This window comes from Embiotoca jacksoni, unplaced genomic scaffold (assembly GCF_022577435.1).
Source record: "Embiotoca jacksoni isolate LCO1_2020_lvr unplaced genomic scaffold, fEmbJac1.0.p SCAF_2, whole genome shotgun sequence".
Lineage (NCBI taxonomy): Eukaryota > Metazoa > Chordata > Actinopteri > Embiotocidae > Embiotoca > Embiotoca jacksoni.
The window spans coordinates 25,373,374-25,401,127 of NW_027185340.1; the positions used below are offsets into that span (position 1 = coordinate 25,373,374).

Here is a 27,754-nt window from a genome sequence, read left to right on the forward strand (position 1 = left end):
ATTTAGTAAACAACTGGAAAGACTATGCAGCGATCACATGACCCGTGACTCGCGCCAGCTGATCAGCTGCGTTCCAGGACCGGAAGTAGAGACAAGGCTGACTTGGCTCTATTGATGTAGTTTAGCTGGTCGACGGCGTCACCAAACAGAGACAGAACACACGGCTGGTGAAGATGCGTTGGTTTGAGGGCTCCATTCCTGACGCCATTAACTCGGCTAAACAGCGGGGCTTCGTCTTTGTCGTCGTTATCACAGGTACGGTGTCAGCAGTAGCCTGCTAGCCTCCGTTAGCCTGCGGGCTAGCCAGCTAGCCGTGGCTAGCTGCAGCCAGTTAGCACAGCCTAGCTGCTGTCAAACAAATCACAGGAGTCGTGACGCACATTAGAGGAAAATGACAGCTGGAAGCACAGAGACGGAAAAATATAGAAACCTGAATATGATGAATACTCATCGTTGGCTAACATTGTGCTAACAGCCAGCAGATTAACCGACCATAGCGTTAGATAACTGCTTTCTGTCGGCCAGCTCCGTGACGTCACTAATGAGTTAAGTGACAGCCGTCATGTTACTGACAGGACAGGTGAGGACAGCCTGGTTCTGGCCCCGGAGGCTCAGAGGTCAACAGTCTGATCGGGTCGTGATTGCATCATCGGCTCCAGTGAGCGGTGTGGTGTCCGCTGGCTGTCCTGCCGGGACGGGACACGGCTGTATGGACAGGTAGCTGGGTGGACACGGCTGTACGGACAGGTAGCTGGGTGGACACGGCTGTACGGACAGGTAGCTGGGTGGACACGGCTGTAGGGACAGGTAGCTGGGTGGACACGGCTGTATGGACAGGTAGCTGGGTCTCATGCTGTCCCTGTGTCTGTCCTCAAGGGAAGATATCTCATGCTGTCCCTGTGTCTGTCCTCAGGGGAAGATGTGTCTCATGCTGTCCCTGTGTCTGTCCTCAGGGGAAGATGAACAGTCAGCACAGCTGATGTCCAGCTGGGAGGACGACAGAGTGTCAGAGGCAGCTCACAACTGCTGCGTGGCCATCAGAGTCGATGCCAAGAGGTAAACACACAGGTGAAGAGAGGACTCACCTTTGACCTCTCTCACGTTTCAAGTCAATGAACTACAGTCTTTTCAGGTCGGGTTCACTTGTTGTTATATATGTATATGTATGTATATATATGTATATATATATATGTATGTATATATGTATATATATGTATATGTGTATATATATGTATATGTGTATATATGTATATGTGTATATATATATATATATTTATTATTATTATTATTATCATTATATACTGAGTGCGGCCCAGACGTCTCCATGTCAACCATTACAAACCATGCTACCTCGTACTGTCAGTGTCAGCAGCTCTGACCGACGCCAGCAGTGACCTTCAAACACCCACAATGCATTCTGCTGTGGACTGAAACTTTACTGCCTGATGCGTTCACAAGTCTTCTCCCAGCTGTGGTTGTTGTTGCACATGTGTCGAGCAGTGTGTTGTTCTTAACAACTGACCGCTCTACCTTTATCACATGTCAATCAATCAACTGCCTCTCTTTTTCTCCAGTGACACGTGTGTGCAGTTCTCCCAGTTCTGTATCCTTCTGTTATTCTGCCTGTTGGTGAGGTTGGTGTTTCCACTGACAGATGATGACTGTTCGTCCACTACACTTATTATTGATGCATTGGACAGTAGATGGGAGGGTGATGTCACCATGGAGCTGGAGCAGAGCAACATCACATTTTGGGGAACAGCATTTTCAACACACCCGCTCACAGCATGTTGTCGTGTTGGAGAAGCCTGTTGCCATGGCGCTACAGTTCAGGTGGTTCACAGTGATTGTTCCCCTCAGAAGGTCCCAGTGGAACACGGTGTTGACAGTCTGACTCTGGGGGACAAATTCACTGTGACACAAAGAAAACCTACCTGGTGTCTCCTGACCGGACGATCCTTCTTCGGTCGGTGAAGCTCCGCCCCTCTTGAAAAGTGATGTCATCAGAACACCTCGCCCGGCTCATTGCTTCATCGCCGTAGACTTTCTGAACATTTCGAGGGTCTCTGTTGACCGTTTACACAGTTTGATCTGAAGTCTCTCCAACATGACAACACGCCGCTCACAGCACGTTGAAAACATGTTGAAGATCTGTTCCCCAAAGTCTGATGTTTCTCTGCTCCAGTTTCAGGTTTCCATGGTGACATCATAGATGTTCACATACCAGTGGTCACATTAACGTGCTGATGTCGATCAATCACTCTGAATACTTGCTGATGGAGGTTGTTGGCGCTCCTGCTGTGTGCAGCACCGTGAAGTCATCCCTCCACCGACCCGACACCTGACTGGTTGTTGTGATTCTCTTGAACCTTGAGGCAGTGACGGGATGTTTGACCTGCTGCCTCTGATGTTCATTAGAATAACGGCCTGCTGAGAAGGAGAGTCATGGTAAACTGTCCCAGAACAACGTGACTCCATCACTGTTCATCAGGAGGTGCATAGAGTCAGACTTCTCACTCTTCAGCTCAGCGTTGTGACTCTTATTATCTCCTATAACCTGTGGAAATGAACCTTCATGTGTTCAGTCCTGCTGCCAGTTTCCTCCTTAACCCGCTCCGTGTGAAGACCCGGTGGTGTGCATCCCTTCCAGCTTCTTCATCGGAGACAACGGAATGCCTCTTGAGGTCATCGCAGGAAGTGTGTCTGCTGCAGAGCTGATGAAGAGGATCAGCGGAGTTCAGCAGGTACAAGAACAAACAGCCTCATTTCAAATATAGTTATGATATATTATTTTATTATTTTGACGACACCCAGCTGTGATTATTTTGTGTAACGGTGACCTGGTCTTGACGCTTACCTGCAGCTCATGTTGTGTGGTTCATGTGTACAGCTGTTTGCAGATGTGTGCTGATGACACACTGAAGTGAAGAGAAGTTCATACGTTGAACTTTAACTCTGCTGCTTTTCACTTCCTCCACTGAAAGAAATGAAGCTGTCCGGACGTAGATCAGCTGTTTTCAGACAGGTTCACCTCCCTCCGAAGACCTCCTCCTTCCCCCATCCACCCGCCCTCCCCTCTCTATCTGTGAAGAGATGCTGTCATGACGTTCATACACGGAAGATCACTGAGTCCAGCTGCTTACTCCTGTTCTCTGACAGATGCACTCTCAGGAGGTCCAGACAGCTCCACCACAGTCACCTGATCCAGTGGAGACCAGCACAGCACCAGAACCCGTCTCAGCTCCTGCAGTGGCCGCAGAGCCTGCAGCAGCACCAGCAGCAGCCACAGGTGAGTGCACATGGATCCTAGAACCTCCTGACATCACTGTGGGGACGTTCGGCCCAGTCACAGGTGCTGTAGAGTAGAACCGCTCCTCCACGTCAGGACTTTAACCAGGTCAGAACTCACATGGTTCTGTTTCTGTTCAGTCCGAGTTGTGGAGTGTGAGTCGCTCTGATGCACCTGGTATTCAGTTAGTCTGAGAACATGTTTTATAAACACAGTCTGACTGCAGTGGAAACTACCTGCTGCTGGTACCTGTCAGGTAATGTGTGTCGGATGGACAGGAAGTGTGTCGTATGGACAGGAAGTGGGTCCTATGGACAGGAAGTGGGTCCTATGGACAGGAAGTGAGTCGTATGAACAGGAAGTGGGTCGTATGGACAGGAAGTGTGTGGTTCTCCCAGGACACGTGATCCTCTTCCATCGTTGACCCTGCAACTGCTTCCAGAACCTCCCTCACCTTGACAGGCAGCAGCTCTGAAACAGTTCTCGTCAGCTCTCTTCTTCCTGCTGGGCAGGCGAAGTCGATGTCGTCTCCCTCTGTCTCTGTCCACATGGTGGACAGAATGTCTTCGATGGTTGTGTTCTCCACTATGAGTCTTAGCAGGGGATGTTGGGCTGGCTGTGGGCTCTGTGCCAGAGGAGGTGTGGAGGATCAGTGGAAGTGTTCACTGTGCAGCGTGTCTGCTGCAGGCAGACACAGATCACAGTACAGAGACCTCAGACACAGATCACAGTACAGAGACCTCAGACACAGATCACAGTACAGAGACCTCAGACACAGATCACAGTACAGAGACCTCAGACACAGATCACAGTACAGAGACCTCAGACACAGATCACAGTACAGAGACCTCAGACACAGATCACAGTACAGAGACCTCAGACACAGATCACAGTACAGAGACCTCAGACACAGATCACAGTACAGAGACCTCAGACACAGATCACAGTACAGAGACCTCAGACACAGATCACAGTACAGAGACCTCAGACACAGATCACAGTACAGAGACCTCAGACACAGATCACAGTACAGAGACCTTCCTCAGTGGTGCTGCAGCTGCAGCAGGCCAGCTGAAAGGGAACTAGCTGCACAGGTCCTCCATCCTGACCTCCTGTCCTCAGTGAGAGCAGGCAGTGTTCATAGCAGCACTACAGTACGTGGAACACAGGACAGCATGGAGAAACCAAGTATGGAAACACTTTGTTTTCTTTACACTGACCAGGTGTCACAGTAAGTTCACTGAGCTCTGTTCTCCACAGCATCCGTCTCCAGGACACAGGCAGGTGGCAGCTCTGCAGCCGCTGAGTCTGCAGCTGAGGATTCATCTTCAGGTCAGGTGACTGACAGGGAGGAGAACCTGGACTCCAAGGTGGAGAGGTAGGAACACACACACACGCGCGCGCGCACGCACGCACGCACGCACGCACGCACGCACACACACACACACACACTCATTCACACACACACACTCATTCACACACACACACACACACACACACACTCATTCACGCACGCACGCACGCACACACACACACACACACACACACACACACACACACACACACACACACACACACACACACACACACACACACGTCCAGCTCAGTGTGGTCCACAGAGTAAATGTTCCTGTCGTTGTGAAGACGTCTCCTCTGCAGGTGAATGGTAGATAAACATCCTGGTTATCAGGTGAATATTGATCAGTAGAGCTGCAGATGTTTTTGACATCAGTCTCTAATACCTCCACATGCTGCAGTCAGGATGGATCCACCTCTACAGGTCAGACCAGACTTCACTCAGCTGCAGATTTAACATCAGCAGCTCCTCTTATCACAGGGGGAGCTAGACCCACACAGGAGGACACTTCTGGGTCCTGTTAGCCCTCCTGACAGTCAGGGGATGGTTGGTCTGAACCAGGTACTAGGCCCAATGAGGCTGTAGTGGGCCAGGTTTAAGGTGATGGATGTATTGGTGTCTCACTGATTTTCTGAAGATAAGTATGTTCATGTTTTATTGTCCTGTCAGGTTGACAAAGAAACTGGAGGAGAGACGAGAGCAGAGGAAGAAAGGAGAGGAGGAGGTAAGGAGACAGGACTGATGTCTTCAGTACACATCCTACAGAGGAGGAGGGTCCCTGAGGTTTAGATAGAGTCTACGGGGTTAGATAGAGTCTACGGGGTTAGATAGAGTCTACGGGGTTAGATAGAGTCTACGGGTTAGATAGAGTCTACGGGGTTAGATAGAGTCTGCGGGAAAATAATCAGCAGATTTAATTCATGAAGAAAATACTCAGTAGCTGCAGTTGTATACAGAATAGTTGAAAAGATACAGAAGCAGCTCATAGACTTGGTTCATGTTTGGATGTAGACAGCAGGCCGACGACTGACCAGCGATGTGATTGGTTACTTCCAGGTTGTGTAATGTCCTTTCTCACCATTATTACTTTGTTTTTCATTTTACAGGTGATTTGTTATCATGGAAAAAATCCTAACGTCTGTTAGAGTAGATACTTCATGCCTCCCTCCAGCCTGACCTCCCTGTGTGTGCCTGTGATTCAGAAAGAAGTCGATAAGGAGGTAGAGCGGAGGAAGGTGGGGAAGGACATGCAGGACTTCAAGAGGAAACAGGAAGATGACAGGACCAAGCGCCTCATGGAGGAGAGGAACAGAGAGAAGGCCGAGGAGAAGGCTGCCAGGGAGCGGGTCAAACAGCAGATCGCCATGGTAACCTCCTCCTTCTCTCTGCTACCTTTACCATGTGACAAACTGTTGTGGAGCTGCTGTTTGGTCATTGAGACATTCAGGGCAGTCCTCGCTGTGCCATGTATGAGGGAGGACCAACCCTGATAACTTCTTATTGTTACCTGGACCAGTACTAGTACCTTTACAGTAAAAGTACCTCTACAGTAACAGTAAAATTACCTTTACAGTAACAGTAATAGTACTAGTACCTTTCCAGTAACAGTACTTTTCCAGTAACTGTAACAGTACCTTTCCAGTAACTGTAACAGTACCTTAACAGTAACAGTACCTTTCCAGGACAGACATGCTGAAGAGTTTCACATGAGGCCTCTAATTGACATATCATCCTCATCACCTCTCTCTGTCCTGCAGGACAGAGCAGACAGAGCAGCTCGCTACGCTAAAAACCAGGAGGAGGATCAGGCTGCCAAGATGGCCATGCTGCAGGCCAGGCAGGCCGAACAGGAGGCCAGGAAGGAGGCAGCAGTCAGGGAGAGGAGGTACACAGATGAGTCAGGGAGGCACACATACTCAGACTGTAATACTCAGGCTGTAAATACTCAGACTGTAAATACTCAGGCTGTAAATACTCAGAACTTAAATACTCACACTGTAAATACTCACACTGTAAATACTCAGAACCTAAATACTCAGAACCTAAATACTCACTTTAAATACTCAGAACGTAAATACTCAGGCTGTAAATACTCAGGTTGTAAATACTCAGGCTGTAAATACTCAGGACTTAAATACTGTGAACTTAAATACTCGCACTATAAATACTCAGAAGGTAAATACTCACACTGTAAATACTCACGCTGTAAATACTCAGAAGGTAAATGCTCCGAAATGAAATTCTCACACTGTAAATACTCAGGCTGTAAATACTCAGGTTGTAAATACTCAGAAGGTAAATACTCACGCTGTAAATACTCACACTGTAAATACTCAGAACGTAAATACTCAGAATGTAACTCTCAGAACCTAAATACTCAGAACGTAAATACTCACACTTTAAATACTCAGAATGTAAATACTCAGGTTGTAAATACTCAGACTGTAAATACTCGCACTATAAATACTCAGAAGGTAAATACTCACACTGTAAATACTCAGAAGGTAAATGCTCACACTGTAAATACTCTGAAGGTTAATATTCGCACTGTAAATACTCAGAACGTAAATACTCAGGTTGTAAATACTCAGAAGGTAAATACTCACGCTGTAAATACTCACACTGTAAATACTCAGAACGTAAATACTCAGAATGTAACTCTCAGAACCTAAGTACTCAGAACGTAAATACTCACACTTTAAATACTCAGAATGTAAATACTCAGGCTGTAAATACTCAGGCTGTAAATACTCAGACTGTAAATACTCACACTGTAAATACTCAGGCTGTACATACTCAGAACTTAAACACTCACACTGTAAATACTCACACTGTAAATACTCAGAAGGTAAATACTCACACTGTAAATACTCAGAACGTAAATACTCAGGCTGTAAATACTCAGAACGTAAATACTCACTCTGTAAATACTCAGAAGATAAATACTCACACTGAACCACTGTCACAGGAAGATGAAGCTGCTTGGAGATGCTCTTCCAGCCTTCAACATGCTGCTCTATCATCATCTCTCTGCTCCATGTTCAGTGTGGTGACCACGATGATAACAGAAACTACTGGTCTCCATTTAAACAGCCTCAATAACTGATTACAACACTGAACACGTGTGACACTAATTCAAGAAAACTGTCTGAAATATCTCTAGAACTCAGTTATTATAAAAAAAAAAAATTCTACCAACAAATCTGTTCGAGAATCATCGTAGAAGAAGAAATGATTCATCTTTGTTCACACTTTTATTCACTCTGACAGACTGAAAGCTGCAGGTTTACAGGAGACACTTAGATAAAATCTCATCACTCTTCAGGAAGAATGAAGCATTTTTCAATCAGTTGTTTAGAGGATCGACAAATTCATCAAAGACTGTGAAGCCTGATTTAAAGATGAATCCCAGACGATCCAAACAGTTGTGTGTTGTGTGTCTGTGCGTGATCAGTACCATAGCCAGGATCCAGTTCCGGCTCCCCGACGGCTCTTCCTTCACAAACCAGTTCCCGTCCCAGAGCAGACTGCAGGAGGCTCGTCACTTTGCTGTACAGGTCTGACTCATGTTGTTATCATACTGTCTCCTTAAATCTTCATATTTATCCATCTTCCTGTCAGAAACAGGTATTAACATCCATCGACTTCTGTTTCCATCATCATCTTCCAGGGTTGTTTGGTCCTCTGAGGACATTTCATGTATTATAAATAAATAAATGTGGGCTCATTGCCATAAATATAATAATCATCATGTCTGTCTGGAGAGGGTTGAACTGTGCTGCAGCTGTGTGGTTCAGCCAGGAGGGCGCGCTGTGGTCCAGTTGTTGTTGAATTGACCCTGTTGTTTATTACACACACACGTTCTCTCTGTTCAACCATGATGACAGTAATATGATTATGACCTCACCCTTTTATGTCACGCTCTGTGAAACCTTCTGGTTCTGATTCTGGTTCTGTCTCAGGAAGTGGGAAACCGCTATGGGAACTTCTCCCTGGCCACCATGTTCCCGCGCCGCGAGTTCACCAGTGAAGACCTGAACAAGACGCTGCTGGAGCTGGAGCTGGCTCCCAGTGCTTCCATCGTGCTGCTGCCGGTGAGTAGACCACCAGATCCACATCACTAAAGTAGACCACCAGATCCACATCCCTGAAGTAGACCACCAGGTCCACATCATTAAAGTAGACCACCAGGTCCACATCACTAAAGTAGACCACCAAGTCCACATAATTAAAGTAGACCACCAAGTCCACATAATTAAAGTAGACCACCAGGTCCACATAATTAAAGTAGACCACCAAGTCCACATAATTAAAGTAGACCACCAAGTCCACATAATTAAAGTAGACCACCAGGTCCACATCATTAAAGTAGACCATCAAGTCTACAATTAAAGTAGACCACCAAGTCCACATAATTAAAGTAGACCACCAGGTCGACATCATTAAAGTAGACCACCAGGTTGACATCACTAAAGTAGACCACCAGGTCGACATCCCTGAAGTAGACTGCCAGGTCCACATCCCTGAAGTAGACCGCCAGGTCCACATCACTGAAGTTGACCATCACTTCCACATCACTGAAGTTGACCACCAGGTGTCCTCCTTCAGTCCTCATCTCAACAGCTTTCATCTTCTGATGTGAGATGGATCAAAGTGTCCCAGCTGTACATTGTAGCGTAGTTTTATCTAAATAGATTAATAATAAAATAATCTAAATAATAGTTGGGCGCCAGACAGGAAAATAAATTCTACCTTATCAATTTAAGAATTGAAAATATACATCAGTTGGTCCTCAGTTGCAGTCACACAGGTCCAAGAGGGAGCTGATCCAGCTCAGTCCACCTGCTGCAGGCCTCTGTCTCCAGGAGAGGTCAAAGCAGTCCAGGCGGTTCTGGGATAATCCAGAGCTCTGTTACTTGAAAAACATACAAAACTTTCTTTCCTAGAGCGACTAACTCCAGAAACAGAATTATACTTTTGAATAGTTCCTTTTTCAGTCCCTCTCACTGCTCCTCAGGTCTCCTCCATGCTTCCTTTTTGTTGATGACCTCCTTCTGCTCACAGGTGTGCTTGATTTATCACCTCCCTGTCAGGGTGGTAAAGGGCTCTTCCCTACTTCAAGCAGAGAGGCAGGTCCTGTGTACGAGTACAGCATCATTACTGTGGACGTTGAGTGTCCATGTAGGACATGATGTCCCCTCCTCCTCCATGAAGATTAATCATACGACAGGCTGCACGTCACATAAATAGAGGAACATCTGTCAAACGTGTTCACAGGATAGAAGACACCTCCAAACAGACTCCTCCCATTAAACAGGATGCAGTTTGTCTGTCACCTGCTCTGAACCCTCAGCTGTCTGTCGGAGTTAAAACCTCTCAGTTCCTCCTGTGTTGATGGAAACTGATTATAGATGACACTTTAATGCTGTCATTATAATTTTATTTCTAAATGAATGTGCCAGAGCCTGTGTCAGGGAGTCGGTCCTGAACAGACGTGTGCTGGTCCGATCCTCCTTCATGTCGCTGTGTGTGGTGCTGCATTCAGTGTAGTTTGGATTTTGTCTAACCGTCCCGTCTCTACATCCTCCTCAGCAGTCGGGCCGGCCCTCCAACGCGGTGGTCCAGTCCTCCGGCGGGGGGATGTGGGCCGTTCTGGGCACGCTCCTCTACCCTCTGCTGGCGGTTTGGAAGTTCATCAGCTCCTTCCTGTTTACAGCCCCGCCCCCTTCTGCAGCAGCGCCATCCAGAGGCTCCTCCCAGCAGTCCAACTCTTACAGCAGCTCAACATCAGCCTCCAGCAAAGCCAAGAGGTGAGGGACATTTTCCAGAAGGAAATAAAGCTCGAATTAAATGTGACTGAAACTCTCTCAGGGTGACCTCTGACCTTTATGTTTTTAGGCACAAGGTGAGAGTCTGTTTGTGGTTGTTTTTATTGTGAACTTGTTGCATCACAACAAATGTTAATCAGCAGTAAAAAGAAACGCTCCTCGGTTTGATGTCTTTACCGGTGAGAGCTGACAGCCAATCCAGAGCTCTGTAACAGTCACATGGTCTTAATCACAGTCCCACTGATGATGAGAGCTTCAAGCAAACAAACCTGTTGAATTTTATAAAGAAGTGTTTGAAGGATTCTCCTTCAGTAGATGTAGTTATGATGTCCAGTAGTTCACAGCGGTGGTAAAGACAGTTAAAGTTAGTCATCCTCCGTCAGGTGACTCCTTCTACTCTCACACTGAGGTTTTAAAATGAATGTTTTTTTTTATAGAAAAACCTCTGATTCATGTGTAAGAAGAGTTTCCAGTTGATCATTCACCGTCCTGTTGGTCTGCGTCTCTTCAGAGAATCCGTCTCCAAGCACACTCTGGAGAACCGGCCCAAGGACTTCAAGAAAGACGGCAAAATCTGCCGGCTCAGGACTCAGGAGGACAGCGAGGATGACAACAACACCTGGAATGGGAACTCCACCCAGCAGATGTAGAGCGCCGGCAGCGGTGCGCCCCCCCCCCCCCCCCCGCTCTCCTGCTGTGAAGTAGTTCAGTTGGAGACTTCTTCTGCACTTACAGCTGATCTTCTGTTTCCTCATGTTCAGCATCGTCCTGCTCCGCCTGCATGGCTAGATCAGACATCAGCTGACTGTCTGTGTTGCTGATGACATCATCCGGTCTAAACCGGGCTCAGCTTACAGTGTGGACTGTGGGCGGAGACCTGAGACAGGTGGACACCTACCTGACTGTCTGTCTGCTCTGTTCAGACACAGTCAGATGCGTGTCCACCTGTCTCGGGTATCAGATACAAGTGCGTGTCCACCTGTCTCGGGTATCAGATACAGGTGGGTGTCCACCTGTCTCGGGTATCAGATACAGGTGCGTGTCCACCTGTCTCGGGTATCAGATACAGGTGCGTGTCCACCTGTCTCGGGTATCAGATACAGGTGCGTGTCCACCTGTCTCGGGTATCTGACGGTTGTTTCCACTGACCTGACACCTTGTGATCTGAGCCTGGTTTACCTGTATGTTCTTGAGTTCCTCCCATTACCTGTAACACCTGATTGGCTGACATCAGGATGATTACCTGTCAGTGGAAAGAAGATGTTTTTCTTTTAGATGTTTAAATCTTTCAGCTCGCAGCCGCTGGCAGAGGACTGATCATCTGCAGCTGCTGGAGATCTCTCTCTCTCTCACACACACACACACATACACATACACACACACACACACACACACACACACACACACACACACACACACACACACACACACCTGCCAGGGTGTGTTTTTACATGTTGACTACTGTATCATTTAAGAAGAATTAAAGCAGCTTGTTTTTCATGAAATCTTCAGTTGTCTGTGTGTTTGGTTATCTGATGAGATGATGTCATCCTCCATCCTGAGGAGGTGAGGGAGGAGGACAGTGAGGAGATCAGTGAAGAGGTGAGTGAGGAGGTGAGGGAGGAGGACAGTGAGGAGGTGAGGGAGGAGGACTGAGATCATTGAGGAGATCAGTGAGGAGGTAAGGGAAGAGGACAGTGAGGAGATCAGTGAGGGAGCGAGGTGAGTGAGGAGGTGAGGTCACTGACGAGGTCAGTGAGGAGGACGGTGAGGTCGGTGAGTGAGGAGATCAGTGAGGAGGTGAGTGGTGAGATTGCTGAGGAGGTGAGTGAGGAGGTCATGAGGAGGTCAGTGAGGAGGACAGTGAGGAGGTGAGGTGAGGGAGGAGGACAGTGAGGAGGTGAGGGAAGAGGACAGTGAGGAGATCAGTGAGGGAGCGAGGTGAGTGAGGAGGTGAGGTCACTGACGAGGTCAGTGAGGAGGACGGTGAGGTCGGTGAGTGAGGAGATCAGTGAGGAGGTGAGTGGTGAGATTGCTGGGGAGGTGAGTGAGGAGATCATGAGGAGGACAGTGAGGAGGTGAGGTGAGGGAGGAGGACAGTGAGGAGGTGAGGGAAGAGGACAGTGAGGAGATCAGTGAGGGAGCGAGGTGAGTGAGGAGGTGAGGTCACTGACGAGGTCAGTGAGGAGGACGGTGAGGTCGGTGAGTGAGGAGATCAGTGAGGAGGTGAGTGGTGAGATTGCTGGGGAGGTGAGTGAGGAGGTCATGAGGAGGTCAGTGAGGAGGTTACTGAGGAGATCAGTAAGGATGTCTGGCGAGATTATTGAGGTCAGTGAGGAGGTTACTGAGGAGGTCAGTGAGGAGGTCTCCTGGTGCCCCAAGTGGAGGAGTTTAAGTATCTCGGGTCTTGTTCACCAGTGAGCTTGGGATGAAGCGGGAGATCGACAGGTGGAACTTGGAGTTGAGGCGCTACTCCTTCACGTCAAAAGGAGTCAGCTGAGGTGGATCGGGATCTGATCAGGAGCCTCCTGGGCACCTCCCTCTGGAGGTTTTCCGGGCACACCCAACTAGCAGGAGACCCCGGGGAAAACTCAGAACATCTGGAGGGATTATATCTCACAGCTGGCCTGGGAATGCCTCGGGATCCCCCAGGAGGAGCTGGAAGATGTTGCAGGAGAGGGAAGTCTGGGTCAGCTTGCTCGGCCTGCTGCAACCGAGACCCGATCACGGCTAAGAGGAAGATGGATGGATGATGAAGAATTTTCCGTGATCCTGAAGTACCTGTCAGTCATCATGTCTTCACTCTGACATACAGGACGTCTGACGGTACTGCTACTGTAGTAAAATATGAAGAAGGCAGGACATGTACCCACCTGGCATGGGGATTCTGGGGTTTCAGTGACCTTTGACCTTTCAAAAGGAACACATTGCAACCCACTAACTGGCCTGCAGTAGGTAAAGGTCCGTGTGATTTAGTTTTGCCTTCAGCTGTGATGTGAGGCGTCTCCGTGACCACGCCCCTCGCTGCTCTTTTCACCAGCTGTGCTCGGTTGTCACACTTCCTGTCAGCAGGGCGGATCCTTTCCTCAGACAGCGTTCAGTGCAACTGTCAACCGGAGCTGCAGCTTCCTTTTTTCTGGTAAGTCTGCCTTCAAACTCTTTGTTTTTGTAAAAGAACAGCTGATCTTCATTGTTATTAAAGCTGCTGATGGACAACATGTTCTTTACATTTTACATCATCAGATATTGAAGACTTCTCTGATCCAAACAGAACCAAGGCGTCAGACTTCTATAGAATAACATCACCGCCGCTCGGTGACAGTTTGAGAACTATACCAAACCAAGAGGAAGATGAGCTTCTCCTTTTTAGAGAGGAAGTTAGATGAAAACCGACTGACAGAAAATATACCAAGAAATGTTTTTTATGTGGTTTGTTAAAACTTTGTTAAAAGAAGATGCTGTTTTATCAGCAGGACTAATTGTCACATATCAGCTGAACAAATGAGCTCTGTTTTTCATATCTGAAGGCAAATTCAGATCAAATTTTCTGTATATAAAAGTTACAATGGATCTTTAAAAGGTTGACTGCCAACGTATTGGATTTGTTCACCCACAATATCTGCTGACTGAACTAAAACTTTCATAAGAGCCTGTTCATTTCTAGTATTTCATCACCGACAGTAGGTATTATAACACTGTTTACAAAACAGTTGGGACACTGTGCAAAATGTAAATCCATATTTAATTCAAAACAGACCAAAGACAATTTATGATATATTGAAACAGGAATTTTATTGTTTTATAAAAAATATCTGCTCATTTTGAATCTGATGGCAGCAACACATCTCTAAAAAGTTGGACAGGATCATGTTCACCACTGAGCTGCATCACCTCTACTTTTAACAACACTCTGTAAACCTTTGGGAACTGAGGAGACCAGTTTCTGTAGTTTTGAAAGTGAAATGTGGTCCCATTCTTGCCTGAAAAAGGATTTCAGCTGCTCAACAGCTCAGGGTCTCCTTTGTCATATTTTTCACGTCATGATACTCCAGATGTTTTCAATGATTGACAGTCTGGACTGCAGGAGGCCAGTTTATCAGCAGACTCTTCTACTACAGAGACATGCTGTTGGAATACGTGCAGAATGTGGTTGGATGTTGTTCTGCTGAAATAAACAAGACCTTCCCTGAAAGAGACATTGTCTGGATGGCAGCATATGTTGCTCCAAAACTTGAATATATCATTCAGTATTAATGCTTCCTTCCAGATGTTCAAGCTACCCATACCATGTGCATCCTGTACCATCACAGATGCTGGCTTTTGAACTGAGCGCTGATAACAAGCTGGATGGTCCCTCTCCTCTTTAACCTGGAGGATGCAGGGTCCATGATTTCCAAACAGAATCTCAGATTGTGATCCATCAGACCACAGGACAGTTTTCCTCCTACTTCAACATATAAGTCCTGTAAACCTCATTAAATGCGGTATTGTTTCACCTCTGATCAGTTTTAACTTGGTTTTAAAGGTGACTGCAGTCTTCTTTCTCTGCAGCCTGAGTCAAAAAGCGGAAACGTACCCTTCACTCTTCTCCTCTACCTTTTATGGTGCTGAATGTTGACACATTGTGAAATAGCAGCCTGACTTCACCGGAAATTGTGTTCTCACTCTATGACTCTTGTTTCCCTGAGGTCTGATGGGTGGATGTTTCGCATACACAAACACACGGATGGTGGGTTTCACATGCAGGAAGCAGCAGAGACTTGTGTGTGTAGAAGTGTAAGAATCGTCATGTTTGATACATTCAGACCTGAATGTCGTCAGGTTTTTAACTCTCCGTTTACAAACCCCTCTGAATGTGCTGCAGTCAGCTCGTCGTCAGTGCCTTCAACCTCTAGATCAGTGGTTCTTAACCTTATTGGAGGTACTGAACCCTGCGAGCTTCATCAGTGCATTCACCGAACCCTTCGTAATTGGAAAAATAAAATATGATTTTTTTTTCAAAACATAGGTATATATTTTATTAGTGCACAAAATGAACCATGCATCAGTTGCACACAAAATTACTGTGTGCAAAGAACAAAACCAACAAAACATGAATTTCACACAAAAACATAACTCAATGAATGATTTGCAATCAGGTACGCAACTTCGTACGATGCTGTGAGGATCGGTTTGTCAATGGGTACGAAGCTGAGAACAGGCAGAGTCGCCTTTTCATGGAGTCTGACTCTCTCCACCTTGAATTCAGCGAGTGTTGTGTTCTTGTATTTCCCATCATGCAGCTTTAGGAAGTGTTCCTTTAGTTTTGCCGGTGCTAGACTAGAATTGCTCAACTTGGCATTGCAAATCATGCATTGAGGACGCTGACTCCCATCACGTTCCTCTTTACACGTGAATCCATATTGTACGTATTCATCCAACCACTTTCTTTTTTTGCTCGACATGTTAATATGAAGGGATTGAAAATCACAAATGGCGTACAACAACAGAGCGCAATGTGGCGTGATCAGTTGCAGCCAATGATGGCCAAGCACAGCATGACGTCACGAATAATACGTGGGCTGAATTTATTTTGAAAAAAATTGTGTGTTGCCAAATTGTCTGTAGAAAATGTTTTGACAGCTGACAAAAACGGCCGACATTGCTAGTGTGAACCGGGCTGTACTGCGTGTGTCTTACTGCGGTTAAGTGAGCCGTCAGCCGCTGATACTCGGTCAAGTGAGCTGCCCTTGAAAATGGATGTGGGTAATCTGCGGCATTCGCGCCTGAAAGGGGGCGGGGGCTTATCTCCGTGCCTTATCTCCCTAAAAACAGTACCGTTTCCTTCATCCACCATTGAACTAACCACTACTTCTGTTTTATACTTGTTGTGTCTGGGTTCATAATATTATCCGTAGTCGCACAACTGCGTCTGAATGACGGCCGCTTCCAGTGTCATTCGCGCTGCCCGACGGAAATTCGCGTCATTCGCAACCATTCGCGTCTGTGCATTGACTTTACATGTAAACTACCTCGCAGATCAAGTGAGCCGCCACTTTAAAAATTAATGACCGTCTATTCCTTAAGGTGCGTTCACACTGAGCGCCCCGTTCGGTATGAACGCAGCATAAGTTTTAGCTTTCTCCGTGCTTTTTGGGCTACCCAAGCCACCGTAGGGCTACCCAAGCCACCGTAGGGCTATCCAAGCCACCGTAGGGCTATCCAAGCCACTGTACCGTTATGCTGCGTTCACACGCTCGGCGTTCACACCGAGCGTGTGAACGCACCTTAAGGAATAGACGGTCATTAATTTTTAAAGCGGCGGCTCACTTGACCGCAGTGTGTGTCTGCCGAACCCCTGAGAGTGACTCATCGAACCCCTGGGGTTCGATCGAACCCAGGTTAAGAACCACTGCTCTCGATGGACGGACGTTAACATGTCTGTTGGAACACTTTTAATCAGTCTCCTGATTATTTGGAGATTATTTAACCTCGCAGCTACGCAGAGAAGTTGCATCCATTCCGTCAGGATTTTAAATTAAATTCTAGTATTTAAGATGTTTTTTCATGTGGATGCAACAACAGGTTGTACCGTGTCCTGTCTGACACTCATTCAAACAGCAGAGGTCACGTGTCGCTCTCAGAAAAGACTCATAAATGCTCATCACACGGTGCTGAACTGTGGGCCAGAAAACTTTCCAGCCAGTGAGAGCTGGTCATCTGCCCCTGATGGTTACTGTCAGAACCTTTAGGTCCCAGTTTAAGGGATGATTTTTTCTGTAGTTTCTTCCATCAGTCAGCAGCCTCCTAAAATCTTCTGCAGCAGCAGCGGTGGTGGAAGACACACTCAGGCCTTCAACTTAAGTACAAATAGTAAAAACACCATGAAAAAGTACAAATCTGACTTTAGTAAAAGAACTGGAGGCAAAATATACCTCAAGTATCAAAAGTAAATGTTTTGTGTCACTTCAGAGCTTTCTGCGCTGTCGCAAACCGGCTCAGTGCTCAAGACAAAGAGGAGCGTTAAAGATGGAAGGAAAACATCAGCCGAACCAAACCAGGAGATGTGCAGCCTCAGAGAGAGAGACAGGGAACCAGACCTGCACAGGGGACATCACTTCACCTTAATGACCCTGTCTGACTGCAGGCTCAGGCAGGAAGAGGTCACATGAGCCTCAGCAGACAGGAAGGGAGGGGTCATAACACCCCCTCAATAAAAACCTTGTTAAAAAACAAACAAACAGGATAAACACCGACACTCAAATACAACATCACCAAACTGTCCCCAAACTCTGTCAAGTAGTTCATACGTCCACCAGTAATAATGCTCTCCACCGTTAACCAGAGAATCCCACCGTCGCCACATCCTCAACATCCTCACCATCCTCACCATCCTCAGGATCATCACCATCCTCACCATCCTCAGCATCCTCATTATCCTCATTATCCTCAGCAGCCTCAGTATCCTCAGTATCCTCACCATCCTCAGTATCCTCAGTATCCTCAGTATCGTCACCATCCTTAGCATCCTCACCATTCTCACCATCCTCACCATCCTCACCATCCTCAGTATCCTCAGTATCCTCAGCATCCTCATCATCCTCATCATCCTGAGTATCCTCACCATCCTCAATATCCTCACCATCCTCAGCATCCTCAATATCCTCACCGTCCTCATCATCCTCAGTATCCTCAGCATCCTCAGTATCCTCACCCTCCTCACCATCCTCAGTCTCTTTAGTATCCTCATTATCCTCACCATCCTCAATATCCTCACCATCCTCTGTATCCTCAGCATCCTCAGCATCCTCAGTATCCTCAGCATCCTCAGTATCCTCAGTATCCTCAGCATCCTCAGTATCCTCAGCATCGTTAGTATTCTCAGCATCCTCAGCATCCTCAGTATCCTCAACATCCTCAGTATCCTCACCATCCTCACCATCCTCAATATCCTCACCATCCTCAGCATCCTCAATATCCTCACCATCCTCAGTATCTTTAGTATCCTCATTATCCTCAGCATCCTCACCATCCTCTGTATCCTCAGCATCCTCAGCATCCTCAGCATCCTCAGTATCCTCAGCATCCTCAGTATCCTCAGCATCCTCACCATCCTCAGTATCTTTAGTATCCTCAGCATCCTCACCATCCTCAGTATCTTTAGTATCCTCAGCATCCTCACCATCCTCACCATCCTCACCATCCTCAGTATCCTCACCATCCTCAGTATCCTCACCATCCTCAGTATCCTCAGCATCCTCAGCATCCTCACCATCCTCAGTATCTTTAGTATCCTCAGCATCCTCACCATCCTCACCATCCTCACCATCCTCAGCATCCTCACCATCCTCACCATCCTCACCATCCTCAGTATCCTCACCATCCTCAGTATCCTCACCATCCTCAGCATCCTCAGTATCCTCACCATCCTCATCATCCTGAGTATCCTCAGCATCCTCATCATCCTCAGTATCCTCAGTATCCTCAGTATCCTCACCATCCTCACCATCCTCAATATCCTCAGTATCCTCAGTGTCCTCACCATCCTCAGTATCCTCAACATCCTTGGTACCAGAATTTGTTTTTTCCCTCAGGGATTAATAAAGTAACTACCTAACCTAACCTAACCTAACCTAACCTAACCTAACCTAACCTAACCTAACCTAACCTAACCTAACCTAACCAGAGGATAAATTCAGAGGATGAAAGGCAGAGATGAATTCGATTAACGATTAATTCGTAATTTGAATAATAATAACGAGAAGGGAAACCAAAAACAGTAAACAGGATTTAGAAATGTTGCACCTGTACAGACACACCTGTATGGATGCTCTGACCCACCTGTACGGATACTGTGACCTCTGACCTCTCTTGTCTGTGTTTTGTCACCAGGACATGGATCTGTGGTCGCCGTTAGTTCTGCTCCTGCTGATTGGTAGAGACGGTAAGCTTTAAAAACATTACTCACTGCATTATTTTCAACATTATATTTTTATTTCATATGACATATATCTATAAATGTGTATTTCGTTGGACATTTTTGTCTCTTGAGTAATTGCATTTTTGTCTCTTGAGGTTGAGATGCTGTAATCAAAGAGCAAACCAAAAATATGAACTAATATACAATTATTAATAAAAAATATTTAATTCGTTATTTGAATAACTAAAGGCTTGTAAAAATAAGGTTTAAACATCCGTCATTTTCAGCCTCTCAGGTCTTCATCCGAGCAGGAAAAACACATAATGACAAACTAAATAAAGTACATTCTTCATTGAATTTCTGGCTTTGATTAGATTTGCATTGATTTCATGTCATTTTACTGATATTTTTCATGATATTAAAGATTTGAAATGATTGTGATAGAAAGTAAAAAGTAAGTAAAAAAAAGTAAAATTTGAACTAACCAAGTCAAAGCTTTGAACTTAATTGTTTCTCTGAAGAACATTTTCTTTAAAAAAAAAAAGACAAAATAGAGGATCAAACTTGCAACCCAGTCAGCAGGTTGTTATCAGTAGGAGCTGCTGGATGAGGGTGGAAGGAGGGACCCATGTTGTATGTGGTGTGAGGTGGATGCATCATTGATGTGAAGGTGCTCCTGTTGAACGATGTGGAGCACTGTGACGTGCACACAGCTCATGACTTCAGCTTCTGGAGCGCTGCAGATTTAGATCTCCTCTCTGAGCCTGCTTGTGGTTTCCTCTACAGGGCTGTGCCAACAACAGGAAGTCTGCATCAAGTCGCAGATCAACTCCTGCGATGACTGTATCGGATCTGGGCCGTACTGCGCGTGGTGCCAACAGCTGGTGAGGAGGACCGTTTATGTAACATGTGCATCCTGTCCTGCTCCAGTGTTACTGCAGCACACAGCTGCCGTCACCAACCACTCCAGACAGCCTGAATGTTACCCAGGAGGCCTCAGAGACTGTTCAGTAGAACCAGCATCACATCAGTAGTCTGTGCTTGTGAACCCAACATGTTCATTGACCCTGCAGACCTGTGCTGGCTCACTCTCTCACCATAGCACAGTTACACTGTGGCATATTCACTGATATATATCATATCAATATATCAGTACATCATGAGGCCATTGGCTGCCTGTGGGAGAGCCCATCATTATACTGAATGTACGCAGAGAGCCAGCACAACAGAGTAATACTGAAAACAACACCTTCTTGTTTTCTCTTCATGCAGAATTTCACCAAAGCCGGTTTGGCGGAAGCAGCGCGCTGCGACACCAGAGCTCAGCTGACAGCGATGGGCTGCAGAGAGATCGTCTCCCCTGACAACACCATGGACATCGTGGAGGAACGTCCTCTGTCTGAGTCGGTCAACCAACAGGAACCGGTCCAGATGAGTCCACAGAGGATCAGCCTGAAGCTGCGACCTGGTTAGTGGACTCACTAAGGGAAGCCAGCGGTTCTGTCTCAGCAGAACCAGAGCAGCTGGTGTCATAAAAATAAATCACCAAAAAAAACTGTAAAACAAACCATTAGAAATGTGCTGGATGCTCCAGTGGGACCTGATAACAGCAGAGTTGTGTGTCTGCAGGGCGACCCAGCACCTTCAGGGTATCCTTCAAGAGAGCCGAGGGTTACCCGGTGGACCTCTACTACCTGATGGACCTGTCCAACTCCATGAAAGACGACCTGAAGAATGTCAAAGAACTGGGGAAAGATCTCTTCACTGCACTGAGGAAAAACACCAAATATGCTCAGATAGGTGCGACTGTGATGTCATATCCTGTTTTCAGTATGTGTGATGATCAGACGTTTACAGACTGTCTGCCTGCAGGGTTCGGGGCCTTTGTGGATAAGATCGTTCTTCCTTTCACCAACACCAACAAGGACAAACTGCAGCGGCCATGTGACCAGAGTGACCAGCACTGTCAGGCTGCCTTTGGCTACAGACACGTGCTCAGCATGACGCCCAAAGAGGAGGTGTTCAGGAACACAGTGGCCAAACAGTTCATCTCCGGGAACCTGGACTCTCCTGAAGGCAGTCTGGATGCCATGATGCAGGCCGCTGTGTGTGGGGTGAGGGGTCACACACACACACACACACACACACGCACGCACGCAGGCACGCAAGCACACACACACACACACACACACACACACACACACACACACACACACACACACACACACACACACACACGCACACACACATGCACACACACACAGTGTGAGGTTGTGTTGTTGTCCAGGATGGGATCGGCTGGAGGAACAGCAGCACTCGGCTCATCGTGCTCACCACTGACGATGGCTTCCACATGGCCGGAGATGGAAAGCTGGCCGGTATTCTGGAACCCAACGATGGACAGTGCCACATGGACAACAACCTTTACAGCAAGAGCAGTGAAATGGTATGCAAGGAATGATGGGAATTTGTTTCAGTGGTCAAACAGCTGTTTTAGAAGGAAACAGAAGGAATAAGAACTGATTATGTGTGTGACCCTGGTGTGTGCAGGACTACCCGTCTGTTGGACAACTCGCCGTGGCGCTGGCCAAAAACAACATCCAGCCCATATTTGCAGTGACGAAGAACGTGGAGGACGTGTACCGGGTGAATGAACCGGACCGGTCCTTTCTGTCTTCTGATCAAAGACCCAACACAGGCATTCTCTAACAGATGTTTCACTTCACGTTTTTCCAGGAGCTTTCTAACATGATCCCGAAGTCAGAGGTGGGCGTTCTGTCTGCAGACTCCAAAAATGTGGTGCAGCTGATTGACACTGCCTACAAGGTGAGTCCACCGCCGTGCTTCCTGCACACACATTGTAAGCTGTTATCACATCACTTCCTAATGATTGTGTGTTGTTTTTGTGTTGTTTTTGTGACGTGTGTGATCCATCACAGAGTTTGTCCTCCAAAGTGACAGTGACCCACGACAGTCTTCCTGACAGGGTCACGGTGGTGTACACGCCCATATGTGAGCACGCAGACCGGACAGACGACAGCAGAGGCGTGTGTGACAAAGTACATGAGGGACAGGAGGTCAGTGACTTCTACACTTCTCATGGTGGTGTTACATGAAGCTCAGGATTAGTCAGTCAGGTGTGTCAGGTGGAAACGGCCACCATCAGTGATGTCATCATCCATCAGTGATGTCATCGTTGGTTTGTGAACGTTATGAATCCTCCAGTTCAGATTCTGTCCGTCACCATCTTGCTAGTTCGGAGCGGTTTGGAGCAGGAAGTGACCATATTTGGACAAGCTGGGGGAGGAGCCAGCGGTGGATCTGACTGATCTGATTGGAAACCTGACAATACTACGCCCCCCCCCCACCAATAGCTGTAACCTGACTGCACCACAGGCCTGTCAATCAAACAGACACGCCCCCAAAAACAGGTCTTCTTGAATCTTCTTTTCTAATGAATGAGGGATTATTTTCAGATGGACCTCCAGAAAACTAATAAGAAGGAGTGACTTTAGCTAACAACACTGAGATAACTGGTGGAGTTTGACCTCCAGGAGTCCAGGCAGGGAGACACTCAGAGGACCAAACCATGACCTTTGACCTCCAGCAGTCCAGGCAGGGAGAGACTCACCGCTGCTCGTGTCCCATGTGAAGACGAAGGTTGACTTTTTAAAAGTTTAGTTATGTAACATTTTACAGAATCCTAACCAAGTAGTTTTGGTGCGTAAATGATGTGTTTGTTGTTATCACTGTGACATCACAGGCCTGTCACTGGTACTGTCCAATGGTCTCTGGTTGATAGCAACCTCCTGAAACCACCGGTAGGGTTGGTATTCTCCTACAAGCTTGTGTACTATGGACCTTTAAAACCTCTGACATCACTTCAACCAGGTGAGGGCAGGACAGGTAAACTATCAGTCCAGCTGTGGACCATCTCCTGACTCAATCCTGATGTGGTCCATAGGGACCAGAACAGTTCTGATCAGACTTCATTGAGCTGACTCCTATCCAGACTCTTCACACTGGAACCACGTCAGTGAAAACATGACTACATGTCCAACAGAGATAAACTGACAGCAGCTCTCAGTGCAGCTGGACATGAAACCAACGGCCCTCAGTGATGATGGGAGCATCTCAGAAGTTTCCCAGCAGAATGTAGAGAGCTGAAGGTCATCCTCCTGAGTGTGAAGGTCATCCTCCTGCTCTCTGAGACACTGAGGTCTGTCCTGGTGGATGTCCTGAGGTCAGGGTGGAGGATAACTGACCATCAGACCAGATGAATATTAATACAGAGGAGGATAACAATGAGTGAACATTGTTCTCTAATAATAAATACAGTCTGTTGTGTAGATGTCTGACTCCTGAACACTAAATGTTCTCCTCAGATTTCTTTCAACGTTACCGTGACAGCAGACACATGCATGGATGAGACGTCTTTAACCATCAGACCTCTGGGCATTAAAGACACGCTGACCGTGACCTTATCCACCAGCTGTGAGTGTCAGTGTCACGTCCCCGAGGAGAAACTCCACCCACACTGCGGGGGGAATGGAAGTATCACCTGTGGTACCTGCAAGTAAGTACAATACAGTTGGTGTTAGCTTTACTCAGGGCAGGTACTGAAAATCATGTATTATAAATCTTCTACTGGCTGCATGAAGGAAAAATCTACAGAGAAACATTCCAACAGGTAAAATGACCTGTTCTTTTGATGTCGTTTGTATAATATAGAGCTCAGTGTTCATGTTGGACACAGTTCAGGTCTCATATGGCTCTGGGTTAAAGGTGTCCAGCAGGGGGCAGCAGAGACCCCTTCCACACGGTCCTCGTTGATGTGCAGCAGAACTGGATCTGCCTTCTTCTTAATGAAGTCTATGATGACTAGTTTTGGTGGAATTCAGGATGAGGTTCTTGTCTGAGCACCACCCTGTCAGTCTTTGGACTTCAACCCTGGAGGTGATTAGTCCAACCACCGTTGTGTCATCTGTGGGTGGAGGTACAGTGATGGTGTAGAGAAATTAGAGGTGGAGGTACAGTGATGGAGTAGAGAGAGTAGAGGTGGAGGTACAGTGATGGTGTAGTGGGAGTAGAGGAGGAGGTACAGTGATGGAGTAGAGAGAGTAGAGGAGGAGGTACAGTGATGGAGTAGAGGTGGAGGTACAGTGACGGTGCTAAATAATGAACAGAAATGTTATGATGTCAAAGTGAAGCTGACCTTTGACCTTTCAGCTCATGGTTTTATTCAGTTGAACATTTGTGTGAAAGTTGGTCGTTCGTTGCTTGAACTGTGGAGTTATATCCAGGTGTGGTTTGTGAGGTCACAATAACGTTTGAATGAGGTCACCAATAGGTCATCATGAGGTCATCATAAGGTCACCATGAGGTCATCATGAGGTCATCGTGAGATCATCGTGAGGTCATCATGAGGTCATGAGGTCATCTTCGAGTGGAGAGTTTTCATACTTTCCTTGGAGGTGTTCCTGAGAGGTCGCGCTGACAGGAAATGGATGAGGACGCTGCAGGCGTGAAGCCTCCGTCAGAATGATACTTCCTGTGATGAGGAAACAGGCTGGTTCTCTGTGTTCTCATCCTTCAGGTGTGGTGACGGTTTCGTCGGTCAGTTCTGCGAGTGCGATGTCGGCGGCAAAGACGACAGCTCCCTGCGAGCGGCCTGTCAGATGCAGAACGGCACCGAGTGCGAGGGCCGAGGAGACTGCGTGTGCGGCCGCTGCCAGTGCCACAGCTCGGAGAGCGGAGCGAATTACTACGGAAAGTTCTGCGAGTGCGACAACGAACACTGCGAGAAGTTCCAGAACAAACAGTGTGGAGGTAGATCGGCTCTCGTTTTCAAAGAGTTCCTCTGAAATAAATAACTTTCTTATTACAGTGTTTCTCAGCTCAGGACGTGACATCTGTCTGTGGGAACCTGCTGCTTTGTGTTGGTTTGTCCCTGAAAGGAAGCTCCCAGTAGTTCTCATCACAGAGAACATTTGTGTCGTCAGGATGTGGGAGGCTCCATGACTCCTCTGCTCCTCACTGCTTGCAGGAAACGGTGACTGCGCCTGTGGAAAGTGTAAATGTTACATGGGCTACGAGGGCTCGGCCTGTCAGTGCAAGGTGTCCGAGGAGGGCTGCCGCACCCCCAACGGCACCGTGTGCTACGGCCGAGGGAGTTGCAGATGTAACCGCTGCCAGTGTAAGGAGGGCTACCAGCGACCACAATGCCACAGGTGTCTGGGCTGCCCCGACCCCTGCCAGACCAAACTGTAAGGACCGCCCACTTTCACACCAAGATTGAAGGTTCTGTTCACCAGACTGTAGACGGATCTTTGACTCTAAACCGTTGTGACTCATCCTTTTCTCAGGAACTGCATTGAATGCATGGGCTTCGCCTCGGGTCCCTTCAGAAAGAACTGCAGTGAGTCCTGTAGCCAGAAGGTTTATCATGAGATGGTAGACAAGTTCTCCATCTCAGAGAAGGAGTGCCTGCAGAAGGACAGCGAGGGATGCTGGATCCGATTTAAGCTGGACCAGCTGGTGGGAGAGGACAACTACCGGGCTGAAATCATGAGGCAGAGAGGTAAAAGCAGAGTTTCATTGTTCACTCTGCTGCCATGATGACGAGACAGCCACAGTTTTCCAGCACAGAGGTAGGAGCGGTGTGACACATCTGTACTGTGACTCCTCCTGCAGACTGCCCGGAGCCGCCCAGCATCACTGCCATCATTGCAGGCTCCATTACCGCGGTGGCCATCATCGGCATCCTGCTGCTGATGCTCATCAAGTTACTGATCTTCATGAAAGACCGGAAGGAGTTCAAGAAGTTTGAGAATGAAAAGAAGAAATCCAAATGGGCAGAGGTGAGAGTGTTTCTATCATTACTGAGCTCAGAAATACAAACTGTGTTATCCTCTGTACTGTGAGATGTAACATGATGGCTACATGATGACACCTTGTCATGTCAGCTTCATGATAATTTAACAACGCTGATTTAAATATTATCTAACAACAGTTCAATAAGGAGAGATCAGTTGGAAGTGAATCACAGAAATGTGATGACTTTGTATTTTGTGTTGTATTTTGCATCAATTGAACTTGAAAAAAAACATCTCCCTCTGTATCCCAGAAAACAAGATAGTGATATATTATATAAACGCCATATATCTGTGGTGTATTGTACTACAGTCACAGACTGTTCTGTAAAATTATGTCACTTGAGTCCCATGGTTCTGAAACTGAAAATATTTCTGAGATGTGAAGTTCACTGATTATCAAAGGAAGTCATTACATATGACTCTTTATTAGGTTGAGGTTTTAAAGTAAGCACAATGTCCTTCCTTGACTTTTTTTGTCAATTTTACCAGAAAAAACCCCTTAAAACTCCACAAATTGGCAGGTTTTATGACAGGTTTCGATAAAGAACACCACAAAATAAAATATTTTTGACAACAACAATCCCAAAAAATCTGTGAAATCCTGGAGACATCTTAAAGTCGAAGAGACTGAAATTAGACAGCATTTCTGTTCAGAAGAACAACGATAAAGTCTGATGCAATAAAGATGTGTAAGTATACATTATTCTCAGTCACTCTGTGGTTCTTCTTCTCTGTGGAGGTGAACATGGTCAGAAAATTCTGCGAGAATTTGCTTTGACCATTAGATGTGAAATCTTGAGCTTCAGTGACAACAAAACAAAATGAATTAATGTAATAGATTAAAAAACAATCTTTGTAATGAGTTGGCTCTCTTCGTCTGTTACAGGCCGACAACCCGCTGTTCCAGAACGCCACCACGACGGTGGCCAACCCGACATTCACTGGAGAGTGAATGATACCACCACAGCACACAGTAACTCAAAACATGTGCTGTATCACCAATATTTCTGTTTGTAATGGTCAAATATTATCTCCACATTCACAGACATATCTACTGTATTAATGTTGACCTGCTTACTTATTGATGAATTACTGGTACTGTCTGCACATGAGCTACATATGTACAAATATTTTCTCTTTGCTTCCAATAATTATACATCAGGAAAATATATATAAATAATGTTTGCAGTAAGAGACTATAGTGGTACATTATGTGATGATGCACAGCATTCACTGGCGGCTCTATTAAACACAGTGGTATTTGGTTTCAAGTTTTCCTGTGTGACATTCTGTTGGAGTCTTTCGAACAACACAAACACACAAACAGCATTCAGTCAGACAGCATTAAGTCAACAGTCTGACAGCATTAAGACAACAGTCTGACAGCATTCAGACAACAATCAGACAACAGTCAGAGAACATTCAGACAGCATTGAGACAACAGTGAGACAGCATTCAGACAACAGTCAGACAGCGCTCAGACAACAGTCAAACAACATTCAGACA

General features: G+C 46.6%; 2 protein-coding genes across 3 annotated transcripts; both read left to right on the forward strand.

Moving 5' to 3' along the window:
• The first annotated feature begins 66 nt into the window (after positions 1 to 66).
• Positions 67 to 11,979, forward strand: ubxn4 (UBX domain protein 4). Of its 2 annotated transcripts, none has more exons than XM_069155210.1 (13): positions 67 to 255; positions 954 to 1,056; positions 1,575 to 1,603; positions 2,626 to 2,744; positions 3,160 to 3,289; positions 4,550 to 4,667; positions 5,316 to 5,370; positions 5,849 to 6,013; positions 6,404 to 6,531; positions 8,101 to 8,203; positions 8,609 to 8,740; positions 10,239 to 10,456; positions 10,986 to 11,979. In XM_069155210.1, the coding sequence occupies exons 1-13, from the start codon at positions 174 to 176 to the stop codon at positions 11,122 to 11,124; spliced, it is 1,521 nt and encodes a 506-aa protein (XP_069011311.1). In that variant the 5' UTR covers positions 67 to 173; the 3' UTR covers positions 11,125 to 11,979. The 2 variants fall into 2 exon arrangements, with proteins under 2 accessions (XP_069011311.1, XP_069011312.1); XM_069155211.1 differs by having other exon boundaries at positions 10,242 to 10,456.
• Positions 11,980 to 13,553: 1,574 nt separating this feature from the next.
• On the forward strand, positions 13,554 to 27,519 carry itgb2 (integrin, beta 2). The gene is made up of 16 exons (XM_069155214.1): positions 13,554 to 13,613; positions 19,346 to 19,397; positions 20,160 to 20,257; positions 20,646 to 20,841; positions 21,003 to 21,173; positions 21,246 to 21,487; positions 21,661 to 21,819; positions 21,924 to 22,019; positions 22,110 to 22,199; positions 22,313 to 22,450; positions 23,759 to 23,949; positions 24,970 to 25,202; positions 25,420 to 25,639; positions 25,739 to 25,953; positions 26,067 to 26,233; positions 27,135 to 27,519. Exons 2-16 carry the CDS (start codon positions 19,349 to 19,351, stop codon positions 27,198 to 27,200), a joined length of 2,331 nt encoding a protein of 776 aa, XP_069011315.1. The 5' UTR covers positions 13,554 to 13,613; positions 19,346 to 19,348; the 3' UTR covers positions 27,201 to 27,519.
• The last annotated feature ends 235 nt before the right edge of the window (positions 27,520 to 27,754 follow it).

Coding starts and splice junctions, on each gene's coding strand:
- ubxn4 (XM_069155210.1), top strand. CDS start 174: ATGCGTTGGTTTGAGGGCTCCATTCCTGACGCCATTAACTCGGCTAAA. Junction 6,014..6,403: donor TCAAACAGCAGATCGCCATG/GTAACCTCCTCC, acceptor TCTGTCCTGCAG/GACAGAGCAGACAGAGCAGC. Junction 6,532..8,100: donor GCAGCAGTCAGGGAGAGGAG/GTACACAGATGA, acceptor GTGCGTGATCAG/TACCATAGCCAGGATCCAGT.
- itgb2 (XM_069155214.1), top strand. CDS start 19,349: ATGGATCTGTGGTCGCCGTTAGTTCTGCTCCTGCTGATTGGTAGAGAC. Junction 19,398..20,159: donor CCTGCTGATTGGTAGAGACG/GTAAGCTTTAAA, acceptor TTTCCTCTACAG/GGCTGTGCCAACAACAGGAA. Junction 25,640..25,738: donor GACCCCTGCCAGACCAAACT/GTAAGGACCGCC, acceptor TCCTTTTCTCAG/GAACTGCATTGAATGCATGG.